The 14,750-nt window shown below is 42.1% G+C and overlaps 1 protein-coding gene across 4 annotated transcripts in view; it reads right to left on the bottom strand.

The window, feature by feature from the left end:
• EPHA7 (EPH receptor A7) overlaps window positions 1-14,750 on the bottom strand; it is a 241,376-nt gene that overhangs the window by 38,963 nt on the left and 187,663 nt on the right. For 2 of the 4 annotated variants that reach the window (XM_066608353.1, XM_066608372.1), the window contains exons 10-12: window positions 9,502-9,627; window positions 5,841-6,026; window positions 4,339-4,400 (exon numbers count right to left, since the gene is read on the bottom strand). In XM_066608353.1, the coding sequence (XP_066464450.1) occupies window positions 4,339-4,400; window positions 5,841-6,026; window positions 9,502-9,627 (374 nt within the window). The remainder of the gene's footprint in view (window positions 1-4,338; window positions 4,401-5,840; window positions 6,027-9,501; window positions 9,628-14,750) is intronic. The other 2 variants (XM_066608363.1, XM_066608382.1) reach the window with 1 other exon arrangement.

The following is a 14,750-nucleotide window of genomic DNA, read 5'->3' as shown; positions in this document are numbered from 1 at the left end:
TGCGATTTCGGACCATTTATTTGGTCCGATCACGCTCCGGTATACGCCGACTTCAACGGATTTCAAAAAGACCTTCGAGTTAGAACTTGGAAACTTAATGACAATATACTAAAAGACCCCCAATGTGTCCAAGAGATTAAAACAGCCATAGGCAATTTTGTACAAGATCACCAAAACGATAGCACACGGGCCCCAGTCAAATGGGAAGCATTGAAATGTGTTCTGAGAGGAATGTTGATCTCCCAAGGGGCAAGACTAAAAAAAGAGCGAACAAGGGAGTTGGGAGCCCTGCTAACGGCCCTACAGGAGAAAGAGACAGCCAACAAAAAAACCCCAAATGATGTAGTCCGGGCAGAATTATCGACGCTGCGTCAGAAGATCCTGTCAATATTAGACCAGAGGACGCTGGCTCTGAGAGACAGGTTTCGTAGGGAAGCGTACGAGGCAGGGGATAAATGTGGAAGAAAGTTAGCTCGAGCGTTACACCCCAGAACACCGGTGACTTTCGTACCCAAAATACAGAGAGCAGGGAAGACACCAGCGATCTCCACAAGGGACATCCTGGAAGAATTCCGCCTATACTATGAAAGACTCTATAACATAGAACAACCCCCACGGGCAGGAGATAGAGAAGGGGAGGAGGAAAGGACATACTTAGAAAAACACGGCCCGGGTCCGCTAAAGATAGAGGATGCAGCAGCCTTGGAGGAGGACTTCACATGTGAAGAGGTAGAGGAGATGGTCAAAAATCTAAAGCTAGGCAAAGCGCCAGGCCCGGATGGGTTTTCGGCCAGATTCTACAGAATCTTTGGAAAAGAACTGTCCCCCATGCTAACGCAGATGTTTAACGGGGTTTCTCAGGGGAGCCCCATTCCACCTCAGGCCCTCCAGGCGCATATAGTAGTAATCCCGAAGCCTGGGAAGGACACCTCTTCCTGCGCAAACTATAGACCCATATCCCTGATAAACTTAGATGTCAAAATGTTAGCCAAACTCATAGCAAATAGACTCAGCAAACACATCCCTGACTTGATACATAGAGAGCAGGTGGGATTTGTCCCTGGGAGGGAAGCCAGGGACAATACTATTAAAACGATTTCACTAATATCCAGGGCGAGAGCAGCAAATAAACCACTGTGCTTGCTGACAATAGACGCAGAAAAGGCGTTCGACAGGGTCAGGTGGAGGTTCTTGGAGGGGACCCTCCGTCAGATAGGCCTTGGCCAGAGAATGAGGGAATGGATCATGGCTTTATACAAGGGACCATCAGCCAGAGTTCGGGTGAACGGGACCCTCTCGGATTCCATCTCGATTAATAATGGAACTCGACAGGGGTGTCCCCTGTCACCCCTGTTGTACATCCTGTCCATGGAGTCCCTGGCCAACGCCATCAGAGAAAACGGGTCGGTCAGAGGACAGACGGAGGGCCCCTCCGAACATAAGTTAGCGCTTTTTGCGGACGACCTCCTCCTGTTCCTGTCGAACCCAAGAGTAGGGCTGCCAGTGGTAATGAAGGAATTTGAGAGATATGGGAGAGTAAGTAATTTTAAAGTTAACTTACAGAAATCGGAGATCCTAAATGTAACATTGGCCCAGACGGAGGTGGAGGCCCTCTCGGATTCTTTCCCCTTTAAGTGGAAGTCTTCGGCCATTAAATATCTGGGGGTACTGATCCCAGCTGACCCTGCACAGATTTATGAACTAAACTTTCTCCCATACCTGGAGGGCCTGAGGGCGGAATTGAGCAAATGGAGCCCGCTTTACATATCATGGACAGGGCGGATAAACGCAGTTAAGATGGACTCCCCTCCCAAGGTTTCTGTATCTGTGCCAGACCCTCCCGGTAGCCCTGAATCGGCAATACCTTTTGAGTATCCGGTCATTAATCATTAAATTCGTATGGATGAACCGTAAATCTAGACTTAGCCACAGGCTACTAACAAGGTCTAAAGAAGAAGGGGGGCTGGGGCTCCCGGATTTTTCACTCTATTACAAGGCCTCTATGGCAAACTTCATCCTCTCGCTGTTACAAGCGAAAACAACTAAATTATGGGTGGAAATGGAGCATGCAGCCGATTCTAGGATAGCACAGGGGGCCCCCTGGATACATAGACAGTACCTTGAGGAGGTGGAGAGCCTCTCACCCCATCTTATAGAGATCCTCAAGAAATGGGGGATATGGGCCACAAGAGCGAGATTGATAACAATACCAGGCCCACTTACCCCACTGGTGGCCAATCCACAGTTCCCACCAGCGAGGGATAAGAATACAATCCTGTCCATCCCAGACTCTCCAATTCCTAGAGTCGTTAACGTAGTAAATCAGGACGGGATGAAACCCCTGAGAGAGTTTTATGGCAATTCCAGTCCCCCCCCAGGAGCGTGGTTGAGCTACCTCCAAGTAAGGGGCTTTGTGGGGTCCCTGACGCCCGGGGAGTGCATTAAAAGGCAGCTAACGCCATTTGAGGAGATGTGCATGTCGCCGGAGCCTACGGAGCACGGCATTTCGGTAATATACAAGTTGTTGCTGAACGTTGAGACAGGGGACTCCCTCCCAAACTACACGGGTCAGTGGGAGAATGAGCTAGGGGTCAACTGCACTGCATTAGAATGGCAGAGGGCCTTCCTCATGTGCCACAAAAGCACCAGATATGGTAGACTACAGGAGCAGAATTTTAAGATCCTATCCCGCTGGTATCGGACACCGTCAAGACTGCACCAAATTGATAATAGAATACCGCCGATATGCTGGAGGTGCCAGAACGGGCCCGGGACAATGACTCACATTTGGTGGGATTGCCCCCCAGTCAGGACCCTTTGGAGTAACGTGGAATTACTATACAGCGACATGTCCAGGTCTAGGGTGTCCATAACAGCGGAGATGGCCCTGCTCTTGATACTGCCCGGTTCTATGGCTAGAGTGAAAGCTGACCTGTTGCGGCTGGTTATTCTAGCAGTGAGGATGTCGATACCTGAATTGTGGAAATCGGGATCTCCACCCACACGAATAATGTGGTCAGAGAAACTTAATATGTTAATGAGGTATGAGGAGGAAGGAGCTGAAAGCGAAAAGGAACGAACCGGGATGCATAACCTATGGAGCCCGTGGATAGCGATGAGAGCCTCAGACACGTTCAAAACCTGGCTGGAATCAGGTCAACTTGAAGAGTGAGAACACCAATACAATCAGGCGAGGAGGTGCACTATCCCCTAAAACCCACCTCTCCCTACCCCCTCTCCCCTAACCTTACCCGTTCTCTATACCCCCCCTGTTAGTTAGTTATAGTTGGTATAACATTTATGAGTCAAGTATTAATTAATTAATATTGATATATGATATGTGATGCAGATGAAGACGACCTGAGTATTCTAATTATTTTCAATGTACAAGAGGACGTGAAGCAACGACAAAGGTTAAGATGGATCAATGTTTATTGTAATGCATCATATTGGTTTAATATGTAAAATCAATAAATTTAATTGAATCTAAAAAGTCATATGTGCCCAAAAATGGCACCAATAAAACTACAGGTCAACCCACAAAAAACAAGCCCTCACAGAGCTGCATCAACTAGTAAAAAAAGACAACATTAATAATTAAACTATACAAATTTGTTATCACTGTAATTGAATGAATCTACAGAATAAAGATAACATGTAAGTTTTACTTCACCTTGTATGGTGTAAAAACAATCCACAGAAAAAGTGGCATTTTTTTTCTTTTCTCCACTTCAACCTGCTTATGTATTGAAAATGCTTCCAATACATTATGTAGTATGTTAAATGGAAAAATATAACTCTTCCCACAAAAACTAGCCCTTATGTGGCTTTGTCACAAGGAAAATAAGAAAGCTGTGATTTTTTTGTAAGTGGGGATGGAAAAAAAATGCAAAAAGGATTGCAGCAGGAAAAGGTTAAGATTCAGGTAAACAGCCTAAAAACTTGATGGTTATATACAGCATTAAGAATAAAAGTCTATTTATTGATTCTTCAAGGGTTTTATACTTTTTACAAAACGTTTTCTGTTAACTTATACAACACGGCTACTTTAATACTTAATGGAATAACAATTTGCTCACAAAATCCCATTAAACACATGACTTTATTTACTTCTACAGTATATGAAATATCATCAGTATTAAGGGAGAATATATTCTTTTTTCACTTACCAACCAAGAAAACAAGCAAGACACCAATAGAGGAGGATATTTATATTACAAGAAATTGCTTCTGAATACATAACGAGCCAAATTACTAAAGGGAGGTAAAACTAAACATATATCCTATTTACAAAACTCTAAAACATTAATTGTACAAAAAGTTATGAATAACACTCACCCTTAAAAATGCATCTAGGGCTCCATTCTCCATGTATTCAATTACAATCATTATGGGTTTTCCTAAAACATAAAACATTAAAGGAGATGTCTCGAGGAAGCAGTTAAATTTTTTTTTTGCCCAGTCCCCCCCATTAAGTACACATTACTAAGCCCCCCTGTAAATGACATTTCTAGCTGGTTCGTACTTACCGTTCCAGCGTTTCAGCAACTTATAAAAGTTTCCTCAAGATGGCCGCCGGCTCTTTCCCCGTCGCTCGCTGCAGCCCGACGTGCGCGCTCCCGAGACGCCGCCAGCTGTGTCTCCATGGCAACCGGACGCATCGCAGCCGCCGACCAGACGCCCCGCAGCCGCCGACCAGACGCCCACCGCCAGGCAGCAGGTAACCGGCGCTAGCCCCCGGCTCCCCAGCGCTAGACCCTCAGCCCAGGTGAAGGCCCCGGAGCCCAGCGCTAGGTTCCGGAGCCTAGCGGCAGCCCCCCCCCGGCCTAGCGGCAGCCCCCCCCGGCCTAGCGACAGCCCCCCCCATCGCAGCGGCAGCCCCCCCCGGCCTAGCGACAGCCCCCCCATCGCAGCGGCAGCCCCCCCCGGCCTAGCGACAGCCCCCCCATCGCAGCGACAGCCCCCCCCGGCCTAGCGCTAGTTCCCCCATCACAGCGGCAGCCCCCCCCGGCGCAGCGGCAGCCCCCCCGGCGCAGCGACAGCCCCCCCGGCGCAGCCCGGCGCAGCGGCAGCCCCCCCCGACCCATCACTTACCTGAGACGCTTCTCGGGGCTGCTGGGCTGGGCTGGGCTTCTCCGCTGGGCAGCTCCACTTTCTGCACCTTCCTCTAACAGAGGATGGTACAGAATGGCCGCTGCAGCGCGCTCCCGAGCAGTGACAGCTCGTCTGCGCATGCGCAGAAGAGCTGTAGCGGGGAGCACACTGAAGCGGCTCGTGCTGAATGGAGAAGACCGGACTGCGCAAGCGCGTCTAAAAAAGCAAGCTGCCGGCGAATTTAGACGGAACCATGGAGACGAGGACGCTAGCAACGGAGCAGGTAAGTGGAATAACTTCTGTATGGCTCATATTTAATGCACGATGTACATTACAAAGTGCATTAATATGGCCATACGGAAGTGTATAACCCCACTTGGTTTCGCGAGACCACCCCTTTAATGTTTGTGAGACCTTTTCCAAACCAGAACCAACATCCACTTTGAAAGTTTCAACCCGAGGTGTAACAGCGTTAATTGTAATGAAATGCGTAGTTTTCAGTATCAGTGCACAGCATGGATGTGGTTTTTGTACATAAATAGTAGAAACGACATGTCAGCATGTACTGTAGATGGCATTGATTTACTTTACTATTTGCATGCCTGGCATAAATCAATGATAAACCTTATTTCTGGGTACCAATTTCCTTCACAGTAATTTATACATGATATATGCTTTTTGGAAGACTGAGGGTCTTTTACTCAGAGTAACAAATACTCCAAGCCACGGTAGAGAGTTCTACTTACCACGTGTTACAACTCCTTCCAAATGAACAACATTTGGATGGTCAAACTGTCCCATTATACTCGCTTCACATAGAAAATCCCGCCTTTGTTTTTCTGTGTAGCCAACTTTAAGTGTTTTTATGGCAACAGCTACATCTCTCTTTCCTGGAAGCTTTAGACGACCACTGCACACTTCTCCAAACTCACCTAGAAAGAAAAAAAATAGACAAATACATGTGATTTCTAGGTTGCTTTTTTCTATTATGATAATATTATCATCATCATCATTATTATTTAAATACTATTAATGTCACACTTTGTTAATAATATGAAAGAAGACAAAACATTATGCCGTTATATACCGTAGCTACACAAAGACAAGAACAAGTATCAATACGGAGGGAGTATGTTTTACAATATTTACTAAGGTAAAAGAAACTTAAAGAAAAAAAGGACTTTCATTTCCAAGAACATTTTTTAATGTAATGAGTTACTCTAGGATAGGGATAGGCAACCTTCATGTATTTAAACTCTAGTAACACAAACAGACCTTTTGTCACGTTAAAACCTAAAATTATGTCTCTTAACAATATGGACACATTTATTTAAATGTACATTCCTGTTTTGCATCTACGGAAATGATCACTAACCTTTCAAACAACCTGTGCTTAAGAGAGAGTCAATGTGTTAGCTAGCAAAAGTATAAGTCACTGTACCTAAAATTACATTTTTTGTGCCAAAAAATCCCTCTAAAGTGCTGGCCACTAGTGGTCTCCATTCCTTCTAATTTGCCTATTGTGAAGTGAGGCCCATCTCTAGTAGCACAGTTAACAAGATGGAGAATAAAAGTGAAAGATAGGGGATGACTCTGCCCGTAGAATTCTATGAAGAGTAGAGGGAAGGGGGAGTGTGCTGCTACAGTTAGACATACACAGATATGCCTGTGAATAGTTAGTGATTTTTTTTAGTGTTTTATAGCGACTGAAAACATGTCTACTATCTTACATAATGTTTTGTTTCTGTGTGTGTGTGTGTTACAAAGAATTAGGGAGGGGAATCTAGTTTTCTTTCTGCACATAATATAGAACACAACATAACAGGCTACTCCCACCAGTTAAAGAGAGCTGAAAATCAGAGAAACAGCCTGCTAAAGGGGAAAATACTCAGAAATATAGGATACTAGTTAAACACTAGCCAGAAACAGTGTTATTCCTCATGTACACACACAGCAGGTGATTATGAAAAGTTGTCTGATAAGTTAGGTGTGCTTTCAGTAAAAAAAAAAATCTCTGAAATTCACATCTCCTAAATTTATGTAACCTTGTGCTGAAAGTATACTGAATATGCAGTACTTACAATTTTTAGATAGTTTGGTTAAAACCTTTTTGGTAAACTTCAACTACATTGTCCAGATATGATGTGACCAGGGCTATATGGTGAAACTCTACATTGGAGCCATGTTACTGGTTATATTAGGGTATTTTCTTTTAAAGCAGGCCTCTTGAAAAGGTCTGTCAATTCACTGCAGGGTCAGGCTAGCTCACCAGTGTACCAGATGATCTCTTGGTAGGTCTAGTATCTTGCACAATAATTGTCGCCAAGGGTTCATTAGAAAAGCAACCCCATTCGGAGCCGACTTTGTGTTCAGCTCATGCAGCATAAACTGTGAAATACAAAACCCTGAGGGACGAGTGATGTCACTAGTGGCTCCCTGAGATATCCATTTAACGCAGGCCAGTGATAGAGGCCATACAGTGTCAACCGTCATCTATAGGCTATGATAGATTCGATTATTAAAAAGATCCTGTACTTTTTTTTTTTACAGGACACCATGGAAGAAAGAATAGCCTTTTGTGGTATATTGACATATAATAGCCAGAAAAAGGCCAAAAAGACATTCTTTTGGCCTCTGACTATGAAGTCCTGTGGACATGTGTAGCACGTACGTTGGAACCTTTCATGATCTACATGCTAAACATAATGTAAACAGCCCCTCATATACACCACTGTTTCATGACAGTGTTGCTTTCATGTGCCTTCAAGGTGGAATTTTTCTATGAACCAACAATTTGTAAATACATATTATATAAAGCTCTATACCGAATCTGCTGTAATTTAACCAATAAATTTTATTCTAAAGTGCACACTATGTTTATTGAAAGTAAATAAAAATGTATTAAGCAAATTGTCGCACCTTATGGCAGCTTGGCTATAAACATGAGCTATCAAACTCCAATAAACATGATTTATTGGCAAGCCTTTACAGCTCATAAATTTTTACTAAGGAATAAAATAAAAATGCATTTGATTTCTGGGTATCAGTAAAACTGTGTTAGTGAAAGCTGTGCGCGTTGTTTGAGGTTTACCTCATGGAGCCTCCACAATGAAGCTGTTTGTATCAAGCCTCAGGTTTGCATTGACAGACAATAAACAAAGGACATTTCAGTGCAGTCACTAAATCTCAGAAGGCTTTTTGTTGTGAAAGTCTCTTATCAGAGATTTCAAAAAATGACATACATACTGTATAATTTAGAGCTCTTGTCCCGCAAGAATTAACACTGCATCCTGTTGCTTGATCGGGAACTGATATTTAATATCTTTGTCTTAACAACAACCTGCTTTTGTTTTTTGATTTTTTTTAGATCTTATGCTTAATTATACATTAAATCAGGAAATGAGATTAACTCTTTTCACCTGTAGGTCTTAACAGAATCAATGTGTTCATGGGATCACCTACTTACTCCTGTCTAATTACGGGTTAGACGAGGGTGCTGGGAAGTGAATTTTTACTTTATTCGCTTATCACTTATATTTCCTGAGGCAACAGTAGTGTTTGTCAGTCAAAAACTGCAGATTAGGTGGAGATAATGTAGGGCATTAATAGCAACATCTAAAGTATTTGTAATCTTTGTACATGGAAAGTCCTGAGCAAAAAAACCTCACAACATTGTAAAAGAAGGACTAGGAATGTGCCTTTTAAACGTTTCCATGCCACTACGTATATTAAAGAAATTCAGAAATACTAAAGTCTTTCACACTGGAAATGGATTGCTCGTAATAGGTTTACACTTCCAATTTTGAAGACAGTTTTTGCTATGTGCATGGTGGACAGATCACAATCCAATGAAACACCTCTATTATAAATCTTAAAGCAAACAGCACAAAATCCACCAATAACGATAAGCACTGGAGACAGCTCCTCACCTCTCCCCTCCTTCCCTGTACAGTGACTACAGTATATGCCAAAAAGTGTGCCCACAGCACACGTAGAAAAGTCATAAACTTATTTTCTGAATTGTGCTGCAACAGTACAGACAAGATGGCTGCACCCATAGCCATGAAGAAAAAAATAGAAGAAAAAATATACATTTAGGAAATCAGAATAGAATCAAAAGAAAACATTTCTGTGTATATACTATATTTTAAGTTAGTATAAATAAACACATCCTTTAAACTATAAAATGTATGATTTGCACTCTGCATCGCTATAATCGACATTTTTACATGAACATTTTGTTTTCCCAGTTTTCTTATTTTTAGAAAAAAACTGCAATTTATTTATAAACAAAGCACAAAAAAGGCTCAATAGATAAGTTACAATTACTTTACTGGTATATCACGCCTATGATTTCATTCAATAGCTAAATGGAAATGCTCAATAAAGAAGGGATCTGGGTCTTACCTGAACCAATCACACGCTCAATTTTTATACAAGATGCATCTAACTCCTTGGCAAATTGATGGACCGCTCTATTCGGATCTTCATATGTTTCAGGGTCAATGTAGGTTTTGGTGCCTGGAAATTTAACTGTAATGATGTCAGAAAGCAGAACAGTGATGAAGAAAGGCACTTATTGTTTATATAGCTAGAACTGTCACTTAACAGAGGGCTGCTAGGTAAAAAAATGGCATGAACAGCATTTTATATGGACATATGTATGAATGTTAGGCTAATAAAGCATTATGTTATCTGTTGGGTAATCCACACTGCACAATAACAATTTTGCACTGATTTAAATCATTGCAATGTCTCTTAAAAAAGGGAAAATTTAGACAGCATAATCTGACATTTTCATTGCGTCTGTCACTAGAAAGAATTTAATAAAGGGAAGAGGCTGGAAAACCTTCAGCAGAACCAGATACCATAATAATACTCATTGCAAAATAAAGGTCCATGTTGGGTATCCTAATCAGGTATCCTACTAACATGTTGGGTATCCTAATAATTAAAGCAGAGTGCATTTAACAGGATCTAACCAGAGTATTTTATTTTCTCTACAGCTGGCTTAAAAATCAAACAAGTGATTAGATTGGCAGCCGTAGGAATTCTTGAATAGTTTTGATGTATGTAGTCCTTGTATTGGCATTTCCCCTAAATATTCTTTTACATAGAGTGTAAATACTAAAAGAAGAAGTTTCCCCATCATTTATGGCATATTCACAGGATATAGGTAAAGTCCTGTGGTGCAAGCACCGAGTCATGACCGACTTCTAGGTTGACGTCACATTGTGACGTTTTCTTGACAGACTGTTTTTGCGGGGTGGTTTGCCGCTGCCTTCCCCAGTAATCTTTTACCCCCCAGCAAGCTGGGTACACAGGACATATCAAATGCTTAATAAGCCACTGCAGAGAAATGTATTTTTTCATTCATTATGTAACTAGGGCCCTAAATATATATATCAGCTAGTATTACCTTCTATAGTTATTTTCTGTCTGAAAATTCCTGGAGTACTTATCTTCAGGTGGGTAATTGTGACCACCTGGAATTCACTTTTATCTCTGCCCTCTCAAGAAGCCACTCTTGTCAAGTCACCAGAATTGCATGATGGTTGATACCACACAGGCTCTTCGCTGGTATGGGTGGGACACACTCCTATGATAGTGGCCGATGACTATTAGAGGCTCCTGTTACATTGTTATAAAGAAGGAGATAGATCATGCTCCCCGACTGTATTCATGTGGTCTTTAGCTTGATATTAGATGAATATAGAGAGTAATAATAATTACAGTGTCCTCCCAGCAGGCAATGATGGTGGTAGCTCTAGCTGGTCATGTGATGCTGGGCTGATACATGGGAATGATAACAAAGAATAGTGAAAGAGAAAGCAGGGAGAAATCCCAGCATCAAGATGGTGTCTGATAAGTATAAAACAGGAGTGAGTGTTCTATACATAGCAGACATCCAGAGTGTAACAAGCAATAAGGGAGCAAAAATGAAAAAACGTGTCTTTGCGGTAGTGGCCCTTTAAAAGATGTTGGTACCACCTTTGGGATCCAACCTGTTGTAGGAATGGGGGTTCCTGACCTCCACTGCATGAGGTGAGATGCCCTGTGAATATGTCATCAATGTCTATGGTAGGAAAACCAACTAAAATTAAGATTGCAAAAATAAAAAGTTTATCTAAAATGATTCACTGTAGTCAATACATTTTTCAGAGTTTTGTTACTGTAAGATTTCATAATCCAATGCTGATAATGTAGTTGAAAAGAAGCAAAACCCGGTGAATTACTTTCATTTCATTTTTTACTCTCATTGAATCAAAACATTTCCATAGTGAGTGCAATGGTGAGGAAAAATTATATACTACAACGATTACTGAATAAATTAATGTTTCCTAGAGAGACTTCTATTCCTGACTTCTCATTTAAATGAATCAGGATTTTCTGACAATGTTGCACAGCACTTTGAAAGGAGCTATGCAATTAATTTGTCTTTTAACTTTCATTTGCATACTGCAGTTGGTTATACTGTTATTTATTTTTATGTTATTGCTGCAGACTTCTTATCTGTTAGTGTATATGGAAAAACATGAATGGCCAAGTGAGAGCATAGAAAACAATAGGTTAACCTCCTACACAGAGATTTCAGGCAGGCAGATGGAGAATGAGCCACACTCTCGTTTTCTATGATAAGCGGCCTGGATTCCAAGTAACCTCGTGCATCTCAAACGGGCCTCTGATGGTTCTTTATTCAAGCTGTCATAAAACATTTTGACAGGAGAAAGGTACTCTGGCATACCAACATGAAATGGTGTTGGCGGAGATCTCAAGGCATTGTTGGTTGGAAACCATAGGAGGAAATAAAAATGTAAATTGCAATTGCTTTCGTAAACACTGCTATTGTTTTCAGAGAACTTGAATCAATGAAAGATTGAAGTGTGCAGAAAATTAAGGTACAGTACGGCCGACGTTCACCAACCCAAGTTTAATGCTTTTTTTCATGAGGAACAAATCAATACGAAAAGCATTCATACTTCTAAAAATTTGCTTTATACAAAAGAACAATAGAACACAACCAACTGTAAATAGCTGGTGACCACTGTGTTTTGTTGCTGCTGATGCAGTCAGATTAAATTAATCACAAGCCTCCCCTTCAATGCATGCTGACAAACTGGTTCAGCAAAAAATGAAATGCTGCCTTTTCCAAGAATATTTTGCTCAAAGCTGTGCTTTTTGTAAATGTAAAAGTACATCATGTTAAAGAAATGATATTATAGAAATACTAGGGTTGCATAATATAAGTGCATTCCAGCTCTATCAAATTAAAGATAGCACAATAACACTCTAGATACAAGCTGAGAACAATGTTACAGTCCAAACACATTACATTTCTGTTGGCAGACTTAAAGGGGTTGTCTCGTGAAAGCAAGTGGGGTTAAGCACTTCTGTATGGCCATATTAATGCACTTTGTAATATACATCGTGCATTAAATATGAGCCATACAGAAGTTATCACTTACCTTCCCTGCGCTGGCGTCCCCGTCTCCATGGCTCCGTCTAACTTCAGCGTCTAATCACCCGATTAGACGCGCTTGCGCAGAAGGGTCTTCTGCCTTCGGGTCTGTCCGGCAGCAGCGGCGTTCTGGCCCCGCCCCTTCTACGTGTCATCGCGTAGCTCCGCCCCGTCACGTGTGCCGATTCCAGCCTCCTGATTGGCTGGAATCGGCACACGTGACGGGGCGGAACTACGCGATGACGCGTAGAAGGGGCGGGGCCAGAACGCCGCTGCTGCCGGACAGACTCGAAGGCAGAAGACCCTTCTGCGCATGCGCGTCTAATCGGGCGATTAGACGCTGAAGTTAAACGGAGCCATGGAGACGGGGACGCCAGCGCAGGGAAGGTAAGTGAATAACTTCTGTATGGCTCATATTTAATGCACGATGTATATTACAAAGTGCATTAATATGGCCATACAGAAGTGCTTAACCCCACTTGCTTTCGCGAGACAACCCCTTTAAGCCCCCGTCTACATGGAACAATATAGTTCACATAATCGTTCAAACGAACAAAACTGCAAGATGATCGTTCAGTTTAAACACAAATGAATTACATAACTGAAATCAATTGCTTATTTTCACAAGTAGGTGACCCATGAAGTCTAAGGATGTTAGTGCACAAGCTCTCCCATAGAGATCAAAGAGAAGCAAATGCGCATTGCACACAGCCTTCTGAAAAAGATTCATGATTCGCATACGCTCATTTCTTGGTGACACAGAGCTGGAACAAGGGACCCAGTGAGTACAAAACATAGCTCCCCACATTGCCAGTTCCCTCACCTATGAGTCTCATAACATAGTATATGAAACTTAAAAGGTGCTGACAGATTTCACCATGTAACATATGATCACACACTGAAAAACATGCTAAAAAACAAAAAAGGTAGGTAGTGTGCTACATGATTAAAAATAAAACTAAAATATATATACCCTTTGTATTCATCTTTATTAATTTACCAAAAACAAAAGATACATTAGTTAAAACCACCTAAAACTGCAAAAAGCACATACAGTAAGACCCCTGCTTGCAAATGTTCGAGTTATGAAGTTCGTTAGATACAAAAAAGCCTGTCTGTAAGTACGATGTTATGCCATAGTATTATATCATACTATACAGGGAAGGGACAGGCATTCTATCAAGCCATGCTATAAGCATGGTTTCATAGGCTCTCTGCATAGACAGCCTTGGGGTCTTTCAGAAGGCCACCGGCTGCCATGGCAACCGCACGGCATCTTGCGATCTTATCGCGGAAGGCCCAACGGGACCCCCAAACGTCGGGTGCAGGCTGTTCTTACAGCCTGCAACAGTTCTGATAAGCCGCGCCGCTCATTGGGACTGTTAACTCTTTAAATACCACTGTCAGCAGCGATATTGAGAGAAAGTTAATAGGTCCAACGAGCGGCGGGGCTTATCAGAGCTGTTGCAGACTGGTGCAGGCTGTAAGAAGCAGCCTGCACCCGACGTTGTATTGAGCGGGATTGAACATACTAACAAGTGCATTTGTTCGGACATACTAACAAATGCACTTACGAACAGCTTTCTGGAACAAAACTTGTTCGTAAGTAAAGGACATTCTGTATATACAAAAGGTGTTGCACCAATATGTGCACCCACCTTAAATTCGACCATAAACAGACAAATTCTGTCCACAAAATACATGTGTAAATATAAGGGTGGGGTACCCCCTTCTACTTACTGTAACAACTTTAAGATGATTCCTATGAGGTTATCATAAACACAAACAGCAAATGCTGTGTCAAACAAAAATGAAGCATGGGAGTACAGATTTAGCAGATTTTAACTTGTCTGTCATAACTTGCCACAGAAAGTAATCTTAACCAATTAAAAAATATATATTGTTCTCTTGACACAACAAACCCAATTGTACAGCAATTGAAAGGGTAAACAGACTGTGGGACAGGCATTAAAAATCATGTTAAAGAGGTTGTCCAATTGTAAACTAATGATGGCTTATCTGCTGGATAGGTCATTAGTAACAGATCAGTGGGTGTCTGTCATGTGGAACCCCTGCCATCCTGACCGCTGTGATCATGATCAGAGTTGCTTTCTACAACTGAATTTCACGAAGCAGGCAGTGCAGTTCTCATTGTAGTGGCCAGACTTGGTATTGCAGGTAAAGTTCCAAGTGCAAT

The sequence above is a fragment of the Eleutherodactylus coqui genome, chromosome 1, assembly GCF_035609145.1.
Source record: "Eleutherodactylus coqui strain aEleCoq1 chromosome 1, aEleCoq1.hap1, whole genome shotgun sequence".
Lineage (NCBI taxonomy): Eukaryota > Metazoa > Chordata > Amphibia > Anura > Eleutherodactylidae > Eleutherodactylus > Eleutherodactylus coqui.
This window is presented reverse-complemented; position numbering and strand designations above follow the sequence as displayed.